This window comes from Bos grunniens, chromosome 17, assembly GCF_055505025.1.
Source record: "Bos grunniens cultivar Pamir isolate PY7600 chromosome 17, Bosgru_T2T1.0, whole genome shotgun sequence".
Lineage (NCBI taxonomy): Eukaryota > Metazoa > Chordata > Mammalia > Artiodactyla > Bovidae > Bos > Bos grunniens.
Window position 1 is genome coordinate 52223994 of NC_141181.1, and position 15338 is coordinate 52239331.

The window sequence follows — 15338 nt, forward strand, 5'->3', positions numbered from 1 at the left end:
TACATGAAATATTTGATTGTAAGCTACCATCTATTTTACAGATTCACTGGTATCTGAACTAATTTTTTTGCAACCCAATACGAGCCTGAAGTTCATTGTATATTTTAATGCTAAAGCAAGAATTCCTCTTTCCTTATGAAAGGTTGTAAGAGGCAATAACTAGTTGCCAGGTGAACAGTGTGGACTGGGGAGCAATGTGGATTGGTCGGGGTGGGGGGTACTGGGCCTACACAGTTCTAACCAGGCGACCTCAGAACCATTGCTTAAGCTTTCAGAGCCTCCTTCTTCTCATCTGAAATATTAGTTTAATGATATTTATTTGCACTACTTCACAGAGTGATTTTTATCATGTGAGATGAAATATATCAAAGCATTTTCAAAATGACAAAGCAATATTCAAATATAAGTTACTATCACGCCTGCTACATCTAAATAAATAAGTCAAAGAGAGCACAAACATGCAAACTGGTATATACTGAATGCATAAAGAACAAAGTCCTACTACACAGCACAGGGAACTATATTCAATATCCTGCGATTAAACCACAGTGGAAAAGAGTATGAAAAAGAAAGTGCACATATATATATATGTGTTTGTCTGTTAATCATTCAGTCATGTCCAACTCTTTGCAATGCCATGGACTGTAGCCCACCAGGCTCCTCTGCCCATGGAATTCTCCAGGCAAGAATACTGGAGTGGGTTGCCATTCCCTTCTCCAGGGGATCTTTCTGACCCAGGGATCGAACCCGAGTCTCCTGTATTGCTGGCAGGTTCTTTACCATCTGAGCCACCAGAGAAGCCTATATAAAGAAACTATACGTGTATATATGTGTATGTATATAAACACATATAAACTATATATGTGTATATAAAACTGAGTCATTTTGCTGTATAGCAGTAATTAACACAACATTGTAAATTAACTATATTTCAATAAAAAAATTTTTTTTTTTAAAGAACACAAACAACCACTGATTAGTCCTTGGAAGGAACTGCTGAGAAAAGGGTAAGGGAGGGCCCCTGGTCCCTCTGTGGGGTGGACATTTTCATGCATGTGTACTTGGGGTTTCTCCCTCACCCCTTCTTGGAGCAATTAATGACAGATCATTGATCAGTGGCTCCCATACTTAATTATGCATCAGAACCACCTGGAGGGATCTTCCCCTCAGCCCAATGGGTTCCCATCCTGAGAGTTTCCGATTCAGTAAGTCCCAGTTTAAGCAAGATTTCAGGTGATGCTTATGCTGCAGGTCCAGGGACCACACTTTAAGAAACCCTGTGGGACTTCCCTGAGGGTCCAGTGAGTAAGAATCCACTTGCCAACACAGGGAACATGAGTTCGATCCCTGGTCGGGGAACTAAGGTCCTACATGCCTCAGAGCAATTAAGCACATGTACCTAGAGCCTACAACAAAGAGTCTACAACAGCCTCTTCTCTGCAACAAGAGAAGCCACCACAACGAGAAGCCTGTGTATCACAACTAGAGAGTAGCCCCTGCTTGCCGCAACTAGAGAAAGCACGCACGCAGCAACAAAGACCCAGTGCAACCAAAAATATAAATAAATAAAAAAGAACCACTGCCTTAGATAACACCCTTCTCCTGGGTGCCCACAAATGCAGGTGCAGCTGACCTGAACATGGGGGAATAAACATGCATGTCTGTACTGTGAACGTGTTTGGATGTGTCTTTCTTTTTTTGTCTCACCTTGAGGCTTGCCAGATTTTAGTTCCCTGACCAAGAATTGAACCTCCGCAGTGAAAGCGTGGAGTTCTAACCACTGAACTGCGCCTTGTTGGACCTATGAGCACCAGCTGCTGAGTCTCGGTGGAGAGGAGCACAGAGGCTGGCGGGGGTGGGGCTACTGAAGTCAAGTTTTCTTTACCCAACTCCATAAACTTGTAGGCCCCTCTGGCTGTAAACACTCCTCAAGTGCCCTCCACAATGGCATTCTTAAAGCTAAATAGCCATGCTTGCGCACGCCAGTACATGAGTGAGCTTGACCATCCATTTGGGGGCAGAAAGGCCCAATCCTGCCCTCAACCATTATGTGCCCATCACAAACCCAGGCTGACCACTCCCTACCCCGGAGGGCCACAGGATTCCCTGGAGTCCCTCTGCCACATGTAGCACAGGTGTAAGGAAGAGTCAGAGAGGAGAGCAGTGGGAAGCTTTTCTCTGGTTGGAGGTTCCAGAAGGCCAGAATCAGAATCAAGAACCTCAAAGATGGACAACGTTAACAAGGAACTGAATAAGTGCGTGGACTGGGGACAAGTATGTGACAGCTGGACATCCCGAAAATCACAGGCAGCTTCTTGGAGGAGATAAGAGTCTTTACTTGGTAATAAAACATTAAGCAGGGAATGGGGCCTCCCAGGTGGCACTAGTGGTAAAGAACCCACCTGCCAATAGTAAGAGATGTGGGTTCGATCCCTGGGTCGGGAAGATCTTCTGGAGGAGGAAATGGCAACCCACTCCACTATTCTTGCCTGGAGAATCTCATGGACAGAGGAGCCTGGTGGGCTACAGTCCATAGGGTCGCAAAGAGTCAGACATGACTTAGTACTAGCACTCCCTGATTGTCCACTGGCTAAGACTCTGAGCTCCCAATGCAGGGGGCCCAAGTTGGATCCCTGGTCAGGGAACTAGATCTGACATGCCACAACTAAAGATCCCACATGCTGCAAATTTTAAAAAGTTAAATAAAAATTGTTTAAAACCAGGAGAACTACAATGGTGAGCAGGTGGGCCATGTAGGACCACTCAGAGTGCACAGAAAGGAGAAACGCAGGGACCCTCCTTCCTAACATCTTGGTGCACCTGGCATGTTCTGCACAATCACGTTCCATGCATGATTCATTCTCATGTCAGGGTCCCCTCTTAATGAGGGTGGACCTTAATAGTTTTGTTCATTGTCGTTTGCACCGGAGTACCCAAACCCTCCCACGTCTGGCATATGACTGGAGGAAGGAAATGAAAAACCACAAAATGGTGATGAGGAATGTAACTGCCAGCCTTCAAGATGACCCGCAATCATCCTTACCTCCAGGTACCCACACCCTGTGTAGCCCCCTCCTATGTTGCATCAGAGGGGGTCACAGTAGTGCCTCTGTGATCCACAAAATGCAGCAAAAGTGATGGTGTGTGGTTTCCTGAATCATACAAAGCATTGTCGTGTCTGCTTTTCTACCTTGGACATTCACTCTGAGGGAAGTCAGATGCCAGGTCAAGAGAACAACAGCAGGTGCAGTGGTTAAGAATCTGCCTGCCAAGGATATAAAATCAACACATAGAAATCCTTTGCATTCCTATACACTAATAATGAGAAAATAGAAAGAGAAATTAAGGAAACAATTCCATTCACCATTGCAATGAAAAGAATAAAATACTTAGGAATATATCTACCTAAAGAAACTAAAGACCTATATATATAAAACTATAAAACCCTGATCAAAGAGGACACTAATAGATGGAGAAATATACCATGTTCATGTATTGGAAGAATCAATATAGTGAAAATGAGTATACTACCCAAAGCAATCTACAGATTCAATGCAATCCCTATCAAGCTAACAATGGTATTTTTCACAGAGCTAGAACAAATAATTTCACAATTTGTATGGAAATACAAAAAAACCTCGAATAGCCAAAGCAATCTTGAGAAAGAAGAATGGAACTGGAGGAATCAACCTGCCTGACTTCAGGCTCTACTACAAAGCCACAGTCATCAAAACAGTATGGTACTGGCACAAAGAAATATAGATCAACGGAACAAAATAGAAAGCCCAGAGATAAACCCACGCACCTATGGACACCTTATCTTTGACAAAGGAGGCAAGAATATACAAGGAGAAAAGACAATCTCTTTAACAAGTGGTGCTAGGAAAACTGGTCAACCACTTGTAAAAGAATGAAACTAGAACACTTTCTAATACCATACACAAAAATAAACTCAAAATGGATTAAAGATCTAAACATAAGACCAGAAACTATAAAACTCTTAGAGGAGAACACAGGCAAAACACTCTCAGACATACATCACAGCAGGATCCTCTATGACCCACCTCCCAAAACATTGGAAATAAAAGCAAAAATAAACAAATGGGATCTAATTAAAATTAAAAGCTTCTGCACAACAAAAGAAACTATAAGCAAGGTTAAAAGACAGCCTTCAGAATGGGAGAAAATAATAGGACATGAAGCAACTGACAAACAACTAATCTCAAAAATATACAAGCAACTTCTGCAGCTCAATTCCAGAAAAATAAATGACCCAATCAAAAAATGGGCCAAAGAACTAAATAGACATTTCTCCAAAGAAGACATGCAGATGGCTAACAAACACATGAAAAGATGCTCAACATCAGTCATTATCAGAGAAATGCAAATCAAAACCACAATGAGGTACCGTTTCACTCCAGTCAGAATGGCTGCGATCCAAAAGTCTACAAGCAATAAATGCTGGAGAAGATGTAGAGAAAAGGGAACCCTCTTACAGTTGGTGAGAATGTAAACTAGTACAGCCACTATGGAGAACAGTATGGAGATTCCTTAGAAAACTGGAAATAGAACTGCCATACGACATAGCAATCCCAATGCTGGGCATACACACCAAGGAAACCAGAATTGAAAGAGACACATGTACCCCAATGTTCATCGCAGCACTGTTTATAATAGCCAGGACATGGAAGCAACCTAGATGTCCATCAGCACATGAATGGATAAGAAAGCCATATTACATATACACAATGGAGTATTACTCAGCCATTAAAAAGAATAAATTTGAATCAGTTCTAATGAGGTGGATGAAACTGGAGCCGGTTATACAGAGTGAAGTAAGCCAGAAAGAAAAACACCAATATAGTATACTAATGCATATATATATGCATTAGTATATATATATATATACACTATATATATATATATATATATATATATGGAATTTAGAAAGATGGTAATGACAACCCTGTATGCGAGACAGCAAAAGAGACACAGATGTATAGAACAGTCTTTTGGACTCTGTGGGAGAGGGAGGGGGGGATGATTTGGGAGAATGGCATTAAAACATGTATAATATCATATAAGAAATGAATCGCCAGTCCAGGTTCAATGCAGGATACAGGAAGCTTGGGGATGGTGCACTGGGATGACCCAGAGGGATGGTATGGGGAGGCAGGCGGGAGCAGGGTTCAGGATGGGGAACACGTGTACACCCGTGGCGGATGCATGTTGATGTATGGCAAAACCAATACAATATTGTAAAGTAAAAAAAAAAATTAATTAAAAAAATATTAATTAAAAAAAATAGAAAAAAAAAATCTGCCTGCCAATGCAAAGGACACAGGTTCTATCCCTGGTTGGGGAACTAAGATCCCACATGCTGTGGAGCAACTAAGCCCATGCACTGCAACTACCAAGCCCGCACATTCTAAAACCTGTGTTCCACAACAAGAGGAGCCACTGCAATGAGGGAGCCCATGTACCTGAACTAGAAAGCAGCCCCTGCTTGCCACAAGTAGAGAAAGCTTGCGTGCAGCAACAAAAAACCAGTGCAGCCATAAAATAGATAAATGAATAAATAATCTTCAGGAAAAAATAAAGGACTATACCAGGGTGCTTGGAGAGGCTCACATGGTGGGGAATTGATACCGAACATCTCAAAAGAGGATTCCCCCAGCCATAGTCAAGCCTTCAGATGACCTCAGCCCTAGTCAAACTTGCCATCTCATGAAAGAGCCTGGGCTAGAACAACCAGCTAAGCCACCCCCAGGTTCCAGATCTGCAGAAACTGTGAGATAGTATTTGTTGTATGAACTGCTTTGTGTTGGGGTAATTTGCTATTTGTCCATAGATACAGATAATGACTTACATTAGTCTCTTCATTCAGGTTTTTCAGGAAGTTGTGGGTAGTGGCTGTCTTGGAGGTACCAGATTCACCAACCAAAAGAACAGGTTGCCTAATCTTTACCATTTGCTCCAGTGTCCAGGTAGTACGGGTTGTATCCACTGTATGAACTAGAGAACGTATGAAGAATTAGAGCATCACAGAAACACCAATAAGGTGCACACTGGGCAGCCTGGAGTTTCCCAGGATCCCACAAATCCCATAAGAAGCATCAGCAAAAACCCAAGGGGTGACCTTGAAAACATATAAATGGAGACGCTCACTACCCCTAATGATTGTTTCTAATAGCTTTATGGAGGTATAATTCACAGACCATGAAATTCATTCCAATATTAAGTGTATATTTTGAGGAGTTTGATACATTTCTACAGTTGTGTCATCATCACATACAAGTGTAGAAAACCCAAACTGTTTCAATATCCAATTCTGACTTATACTCAGGATACTGAAAACTCCCAGGTTCTCTGCTGCATAAGTCACTTATCAAGACTTGTTTCCTGACCAACAACTTCCTCTGAGGGCTTCCTAGGTGTCTCAGTTGTAACGAATCCACCTGCCAACCAGGAGACGCGGCTTCGATCCCTGGGTCAGGAAGATCCCCTGGAGGAGGCAATGGCAGCCCACTCGAGTATTCGGGCCTGGGAAATCCCATGGACAGAACAGCATGGGAGCTACAGTCCATGGGGTCTCAAAGAGTAGGACACGACTTAGCGACAGACTTTGACTTTTTTCAGCTTCCTCTGAAGAGAGTATCAAACCTTTAAGTCAAATCTGGCTACTCCTACACTGACAGTTTTAAATTCTGATTGGTTCCTGAGAAAACATGTATGCTTCATTCTGTAAGAACTCTATACCAACCAAAATCAGATATTCATTTCATGGAATATCTTGAGCCTCCATGGTATCCAAATAGCCAGAGGTGTGCATGTTAAATACAGCTCAATACACAATATCCATAGTACACTACTTCTCAAGGCAGCATCTCTTACAAAATGCTGCCTTAGTCATTCCTCTTTCCCTTCTTCCTGCGTCCCTCCCCATGCCCAGACAGCTCTACGGGGCAGAAGGGAGCCTGTGCAAGGTGAGCAGAAGCAGAGGAGCATCCTACCCACCTCAAGCCCTGCCACCTTCCCTGGCAGGGAGGATCCACCTGCCAGGCAAAAGAGCTGAGGGGTATAGACATCTTCAGATGTCCAGAGGCACATAAAAGGAATCCAAAGTGCCACCCTCTTGGCAAAACCCATGGCTCACGTTCAGTTTCTCCCAACCAGCACTCGGGTGGGACTTAGAGTTCCACTGGGACCACGGGATTTTCCACCCTTCCACACAGAATGAGAACCACATATGCTTAAACCGAGGCTTCGTTTCTCACATACCCAGGATGTCAACAAATTTCCTCTCGCGGGAATGAACATACTCTGGAACTAATTGATTCCACGGTATCCATTTCTTCTGTGTGGAATCAAAGTGAAAGTCATACAAGGTTGGAAGCTGACCTGTAATAAAAAGTGGTCAGTTTTGTTTTGATTGTGGACATGAAAATACAGAATCAGCTCTGGCTCATGCTTGGAACGAACTAATGCTATTTGTTCCCTGGATAGCAACTTAATTGGAGAAACTGACAGCTACAGACAGATGGATGGAGACGGACAAAGATGGATGGATGAATAAATATAAATAGACATAGATACACAGATACAAATGGATGGAAGGATGGATGGATAGGTGAAAAGTGAAAGTGTTAGTCACTCAGTCGTGTCTGATTCTTTGCAACCCTATGGACTGTAGCCTACCAGGCTCCTCTGTCCATGGAGGACAAAATTTCTGGCAAAAATTCTGGAGTCTGTAGCCATACTGTTCTCCAGGGGACCTTCCTGACCCAGGGATTGAACCCACATCTCCTGCATTGCAGATGGATTCTTTACAGTCTGAGCCACCAGAGAAGCCCAAACTGTTAGTCATTCCAACTCTTTGTGACCCCGTGGACCTGCCAGACTCCTGTGTCAATGGGATAGGTAAATAGAGAGAGATAAATATGGATGGATGGAAAAAAGAAGAAAGAAAGAAAGGAAAGATAGATTTAAATATAACCAAACTAGGGAAACCAGAAGGCTTAGAAAGGAGAGCCTGGGAGTCAGAGCTGTGAGCAGGGTGAAAAGGGCTCAGTGAGGACACAAAGAGTGAAAAGAAGGTCTAGGACCAAATCCTGATATGAGGGAGGGGCCAACGTAGGGGACTCAACAAAGGAAACTGCGCAGGCATGGCCAGAATGGAGCAGGATGGAAGAAGAATTTTTAAGAAGGCAGAAAGTAGCACCGTGCCTGATACTGGGGCAAGGTCAGGGAGGCAAAGACCAGAAGAGGCTCTCAGATCCGGCAACAAGGAGGCACTGCAGGCACCAGCTGGGAGCGGTTTGGGTGGAGATGTGCAGAAGGGAGGTGGGAGGTGGACGGGTGAGAAGTGGTGGGATGAAGGAGAAAGTAGCAGGCGCTGGCTGGGAGCGGTTTGGGTGGAGATGTGCAGAAGGGAGGGGGGAGGCGGACGGGTGAGAAGTAGTGGGATGAAGGAGAAAGTAGCTCAAGGACAGTCTTTCAGGACATGTGGCTTTAAAAGGGAAGAGGCAGGGACTTCCCTGGTGGTCCAGTGGCTGAGAATCTGAGCTCCCAATGCAGGGGGTCTGGGTTCGATCCCTGGTTGGGGAACTAGATCCTACACACCGTAACTAAAGATCCTGCTACAATTAAGACCCAGTGCAGCCAAATAATTTAAAAGGGAAGAGGCAGAGAGACATCTCTAGAAGGGGCTAGGATTAGGAAGGCTTTACTAGAACATGTCAAAGAGCCAGTGGGATGGGGTTGGTAGAGATGGACAGATGGAAAATATAAAAGACAGAAGAGAAAACCGGTGAAGACAGGAGCCTGAGGAGGTGGGAGGCGGCAGATCTCAAAGCTCAGGGCAGGTTCAGCTTGGCCAAGAGGAGGGTCTCCCCGTCCCTGAGAAAGGAGGCAGGAGAAGATGGGGGCTGGAAAAATTCCTATCTGACAGTGTGGGTTTTTCCTGTTCAAGGAAGGAGGAAGGTCATGTGCAGAGATGGGGGTGAGGGCCTAGTGGAGATTTGGAGAAAAGGGAAATGAATTACCCCGTGGGGATAGGAGAGGGAGTTCAAGTTCAAGACTGAATTTATGGAGGTGCCAGGAGTTTGATCCCTGGGTTGGGAAGAACCCTTGGAGAAGGGAATGGCAACCCACTCCAGGATTCTTGCCTGGAGAACCCCATGGACAGAGGAGCCTGGCTACAGTCTATAGGGTCACAAAGAGTCAGACACAACTGAGCAACTAACACTTTCACTTTCAGTCTTCAGAGTGATTTTCTCAGTACCGTTCAAACCCTGGGGAGGCAGAGAAGGCATGCTTGGGTTATCTCAGACTAGGCAAGAGGGCCAGGAAACTTAGGCAAGAGAGACTGAAGCAACAGGGCAGCAGAAAAGGATTTAGAAGGTTCAGAAGGTGGTAGGAAGACAGGGAAGGGCAGCGGATAGTCCCCATGAGGCCAGCTGAGAACACATGCGGCAGGAGTCACAAGCTGACGATGGGTGGGGGGTGGAAGGTGTAACTATGATGTAGACAGAGCAGTATTGAGTGCAATGGGCTAGGAAGAGGTCAAGGGACCCAGAGGCTGGACTTGAGTGCAGAAGGCATGTGGAAGTGGGTTGCCTACAGGTTGTCTTCAAGTTCTCAAGCTGAGGGCAAACTAAGGGAGAAAGACCAGGCTGGGATCAGCATCGTCTCTGTGAGGGGTGAGGGTTGCAGGGGCAGGTAGCCAGCACGGTGGGCACAACTGGGAAGCTCCCCCCAAAAAGGGGACTCAGGGTTCTGAAAAAGTACAAGAAAACTAGCCCCAAAGGACCCCAGACTTTACATATATATATTTATGTATTTACTTGGCTTCTCCAGGTCTTAGTAGCAGCATGCAGAATCTTCAGTTGCTGCATGCGAACTCTGAGTTGCGGTACGTGGGATCTAGTTCCCCGACCAGGGATTGAACCCAGGTCCCCTGCGTTGGGAGCGTGGTATCTTAGGCATTGGGCCACCAGGGAAGTCCCAAGACTTTTAAATTAATTAATTAATTTTAACTGGAGGCTAATTACTTTACAACATTGTGGTGCTTTTGGCCATACACTGATATGAATCAGCCACAGATGTACATGTGTCCCCCATCCTGAACCCACCTCCCCCCTCCCTCCCCATCCCATCCCTCTGGGTTGTCCCAGTGCACTGGCTTTGAGTGCCCTGTTTCATGCATTGAACTTGGACTGGTCATCTATTTCACATATGGTAATATACATGTTTCAATGCTATTTTCTCAAATCATCCCACCCTCACCTTCTCCCACAGAGTCCCAAAAGTCTGTTCTTTATATCTGGGTCTCTTTTGCTGTCTCGCGTATAGGGTTGTCATTACTATCTTTCTAAATTCCATATGTATGTATTAATATACTGTATTGGTGCTTTTCTTTCTGACTTACTTCACTCTGTATAATAGGCCCCAGTTTCATCCACCTCATTAGAACTGATCCAAATGCATTCTTTTTAATGGCTGAGTAATATTCCACTGTGTATATGTACCACAACTTTCTTTTCCATTCATCTGCCGATGGACATCTAGGTTGCTTCCATGTCCTAGCTATTGTAAACAGTGCTGCAATGAACACTGGGGTACATGTGTCTCTTTCAATTCTGGTTTCCTCGGTGTGTATGCCCAGCAAGGACCACAGACTTTTAAAACATCTTTTATTTGCTCAATGACTCTCTAGAAGAAAGACCTATGATCATTTTACTTTGAGCTTTAAAAACAACAGCCCAGGTAATGATTACAGAATAAAACCTGGGTCTCCCTGCCAATCATATTCAAGTGTCATTAAGAGACAGACGAAGAAGGATCCTAGTGTTATCTATAGTTCTTGGAGAATGCAGCCTTTTCACCATATATGGTTCTTTGAGGATGCACATTTTTTCATGCAAACACTTAAACCTTAATATAATGATTTCCTACAAACGACCTATGGATCCACATGTGATTATCTGCTGTGCAAAGTCTCAGGAATATAGCAGATGAATTAGCTGTGGAATTTTAGAGGAAAAAAAACAGAGAATCTAAAAGGAGAAGAAATTAAGACAAGCACAATATGAAAATTTTACAGAGCTTAAACAGAGTAAATGAAGCAAGCACCTAAGCTAGGTGGGGAAAGGTTAGATTCATCAACAAAGGCCACCCAAAGGAACTAGAACTTCCCCACTGGTCCAGCGGCTAAGGCTCTGTACTCCCAATGCAAGGGGCCCAGGTTCAATCCCTGGTCAGGGAACTGGATCCCACATGCCACAACTAAGTTTCAAGATTTCAGCTCAAGGTCCCATGTGCTGCAACTAAGACCCAGACCTCTGCTATTGAAGTTTATGCATTTGAACTTCTCCTGAGGGCTCCACTAAATGCTCTGCACATTCTTCTACAGAAGCAAACAATCTAGGAAACCCACACAGGCACAGATGTGGAAAAGCAAGGTCATGTCCTCTAAAAACCTAGCCAAAAGCATTCTGAGCAAAAAAAACAGGTTACGTTTGGTTCCTACCTGGCAGTTCCCCAGGACTGGCCCATATCCCTTCTGTATCAGCAGTAGGCAAAGAAGCAATGCGCTTAATACATTCATCAAATTTAGCCCTTCCATCCTCAAGGAGGCAGGAGCCCAGAGAACAGTACAGAGCCTCTAAGAAGTAGCACTCCAGAAGATCGGGCTCCTCGATTTCTCCCTCTAGTAACGAATCCAGCATCTTGGCTAACTGGGTTACCTGGTTCACAGGAAAATACCTGGGTCAGCCCATATATTCCACACAACCCCACGAGAGTCAGTTCTGGTCACAAACCCTGGGACCCCAGATCTCAGAACGATGGGAATTATATGGCCCACCATATCGGTTTGGGCAGATGGAGCCCAGTATCTTGTCTTGCTCATGGTCACAAAAAGAAGTATTGAGTCTCCCTTGTCAGTAACCGGCAAGGTTAGATCTTACCCATCTGACGTCTTTGCTTCCCTTTTGAAAGCTCTTTAGGAAGAATTTATTTTTGCTAACAAAGATAGTTTCTTACCATATTCAGGTCTGTCTGCGGAACTATTGTCTTCAGCTTCTCTCCTTGTCTTCCATCCACTATTCCTTCCACTATCACATCAATGAGGTATGGTACATATTTCTCAAACAGGCTCTCTAAATAACCTTGCTCCATCTATAAAAAAGCAGACTTTCAAAGCATTCTCAAGGGTTCCTCTATTTAATTTTCAGCCTGCTTCTTCTATCACAGATTATATTATTATTATTATTATTATTATTATTATTATTTTGACTGTGCTATGCTGCTTGCAGGATCTTAGTTCACTGACCAAGGATCCTACCTGGGCCCTCAGCAGGGAAAGTGCTGGGTCCTAACCACTGGACTGCTGGGGAACTCCCAAGGGTTCCTTTATTCAAACAGAAGTTCATGGGAAGCTGTGCTTGTAAAAAGAGGGGATGAGAAACATTTTCTCATGAATGAGAAATTGAGCAGGTGAGTAAACTCTGACAACTCACCTACATATTTGTAGAAAAATTTATCCTTTATAATATGCTTCTGTTTCATCACAAAACCTGCCATAGAATCTATCCCACCACCTGGGAGGGAGGTGCTATAAAAGGTCCCATCTGATAGGCAAAGAGCTGATTATCTAAGAATTTAAGTGACATAGCCACAGCCACTGAACAAAGAGTATAAAGCAATGGAAGGTCCCTCTCCATATAGAGGCATTGGTGATCACAAGCGCTTGTATGGGCATCATCACCCAATGACATGCATGAATGCCAAGTCTCTTCAGTCGTGTCTGACTCTTTGCGACCTAATGGTCTGTAGCCCACTAGGCTCTTCTGTCCGTGGGATTCTCCAGGCAAGAATACTGGAGTGGGTCGCCATGGCCTCCTCCAGAGGATCTCCCTGACCCAGGGATCTTTTGTGTCTCTGGCCTTGGCAGGTGGGTTCTTTACCACTAGCGCCACCTAGGAAGACCCTCCCATATGACAGTGTGCCTCAAATGGTCCTAACATGTTCCCCTTGCTCCTCTCTTCTCTGGGGTAATTGCGTCCTAGCTTCCAATTTTCCATCGGCCTAGTGGTCCTTCTTGGAGAAGGCAATGGCACCCCACTCCAGTACTCTTGCCTGGAAAATCCCATGGACAGAGGAGCCTGGTAGGCTGCAGTCCATGGGTTCACTGGGAGTCGGACACAACTGAGCGACTTCACTTTCACTTTTCACTTTAATGCATTGGAGAAGGAAATGGCAACCCACTCCAGTGTTCTTGCCTGGAGAATCCCAGGGACGGGGGAGCCTGGTGGGCTGCCGTCCATGGGGTCGCACAGAGTCGGACACGACTGAGCGACTTCACTTTCACTTTTCACTTTAATGCATTGGAGAAGGAAATGGCAACCCACTCCAGTGTTCTTGCCTGGAGAATCCCAGGGACGGGGGAGCCTGGTGGGCTGCCGTCTATGGGGTCACACAGAGTCGGACACGACTGAAGCGACTTAGCAGCAGCAGCAGCAGTGGTCCTTCTGGAGCTGCATCGTATGGTCACGATGTCCTGGGTGTGATCTAGCCATAGCCTTCACATGACTGTCACGTTTGCCTCTGAATCTTTCAATGAAGTCTACCATTAAGACAATACATGGCACTTCCCTGGTGGTCCAGTGGTTAAGAATCTGCCTGCCAGTGCAGGGGATGCAGGTTCAATCCCTGGGTGGGGAACTAAGATCCCACATGCCTCAGGGCAACTAAGCCTGTGCACTACAACTACTGAGTCTGTGCTCGAGAGCCCACGAGTTGCAACTGTGACAACCGTGCGCCCTAGAGCCCATGCTCCACACAAGAGAAGCCACCACAACGAGAAGCCCTTGCACTGCAACTAGAGAGTAGCCCTCACTCACTGCAACTAGAGAAAGCCCATGAGCAGCAATGAAGACCCACTGGAGGAAAAAAAAAAAAGACAGGTACACATTTCTGAGCAGCTTTATGACATATCACAGTGTTTGAGATCAGCTGAAACCACTGAGTCTCAATTCTGTGACAAACTGGGTCCTTCACACATTGTTTTCATCCAACTGAGTAAGACAGGAGGAGCCAGACACCTCCTAGAGACAAGTCTCTCGACCACTGGACTTGGCTGGATGAGGGGCTGCCAACTACAGTCCATAAGCCAAATCTGGCCTGCCACCTGTTTTGTAAATAAAGTTTTATTGGTACATAGCAATGCCCATTCATGTACTATGGCTGCTTTCATACCATAATGGTGGGGTTGAGTCGTTGCAAAAGAAACCACATGGCCCCCAAAGCATAAAATATTTACTCTCTTTCACAGAAAAAAATTTGTCACCCCCTGGTCTAGACTATCAAAATCACTTATCTAGCCCACCTGCTATGAATTTTCTGGAAATCTAATAAGGGTGTCTTCCATGCTGTCACCCAACTTACTGATAACATTTAGTGCTCAAGATCACAGGCAGGTCAAGGTCTAGGCCATGGCCTTCAGTAACAAACATCCCTCTGAGTTATGTTTATACAATTAGCCACCAATACTGATTGTCAGTTCATTTTGGAAATAATTTTCACCTTGTTTGGTATTTGATTAACCCATTTTTTCCAGTATGGTTGATATTTCAAGTTTTTAGGATCCACATAAACCATTCCACATCGAGACACAGTCGCAGGGGAGGCATACTGTAAATCCCCAACCTGGAGAAATGAACAAACTCAGTGTTATCTATAGCAGTCCCACTCCTGGGAATATATCTGGACAAAACTACAATTCAAAAAGATATATGCACCCCAGTGTTCACTGCAACACTATTTACAATGCCAATTTCCATCAACAGGTGAATGGATAAAGAAGATGTGGTACATACATACAATGGAATACGACTCAGCCATAAAAAGAATGAAATAATGCCATCTGCAGCAACATGGATGGCCCTAAAGATTATCATACTAAATGAAATAGGTCAGAAAGAGAAAGACGAATACCACATGATATCAGTTATACATGGAGTCTAAAATATGACACAAGTGAATTTATTTATGAAACAGAAACAGACTGAGAATAGACTTCTGGGTGCCAAGGAGGATCGGGTAGGGAGAGGGAAGGACTGAGAGCCGGGGTCAGCAGATGCAGACTATTATATACAGAATGGATAAGCAGCAAGGTCCTACTGTGTAGTGTGGGGAACTATATTCAGACCATAATGCAAGATAATATGAAAAAGAATGCATATAAATGCATAACTGAACCACTCTGCTATATAGCAGAAATCAGTACAACATTGCAAATCAACTATACTTCAATAAAATAAATTTTAAAAAATAAG

At 44.5% G+C, this 15338-nt stretch overlaps 1 protein-coding gene across 1 annotated transcript in view; it reads right to left on the reverse strand.

Annotated features, from left to right (window-relative positions):
* The window catches only part of DNAH10 (dynein axonemal heavy chain 10), a 157001-nt gene that overhangs the window by 62315 nt on the left and 79348 nt on the right, over positions 1-15338 (reverse strand). The window contains exons 41-45 of the mRNA XM_086347331.1: positions 14587-14709; positions 12046-12180; positions 11531-11747; positions 7282-7401; positions 5870-6015 (exon numbers count right to left, since the gene is read on the reverse strand). Of these exons, the coding sequence (XP_086203457.1) occupies positions 5870-6015; positions 7282-7401; positions 11531-11747; positions 12046-12180; positions 14587-14709 (741 nt within the window). The remainder of the gene's footprint in view (positions 1-5869; positions 6016-7281; positions 7402-11530; positions 11748-12045; positions 12181-14586; positions 14710-15338) is intronic.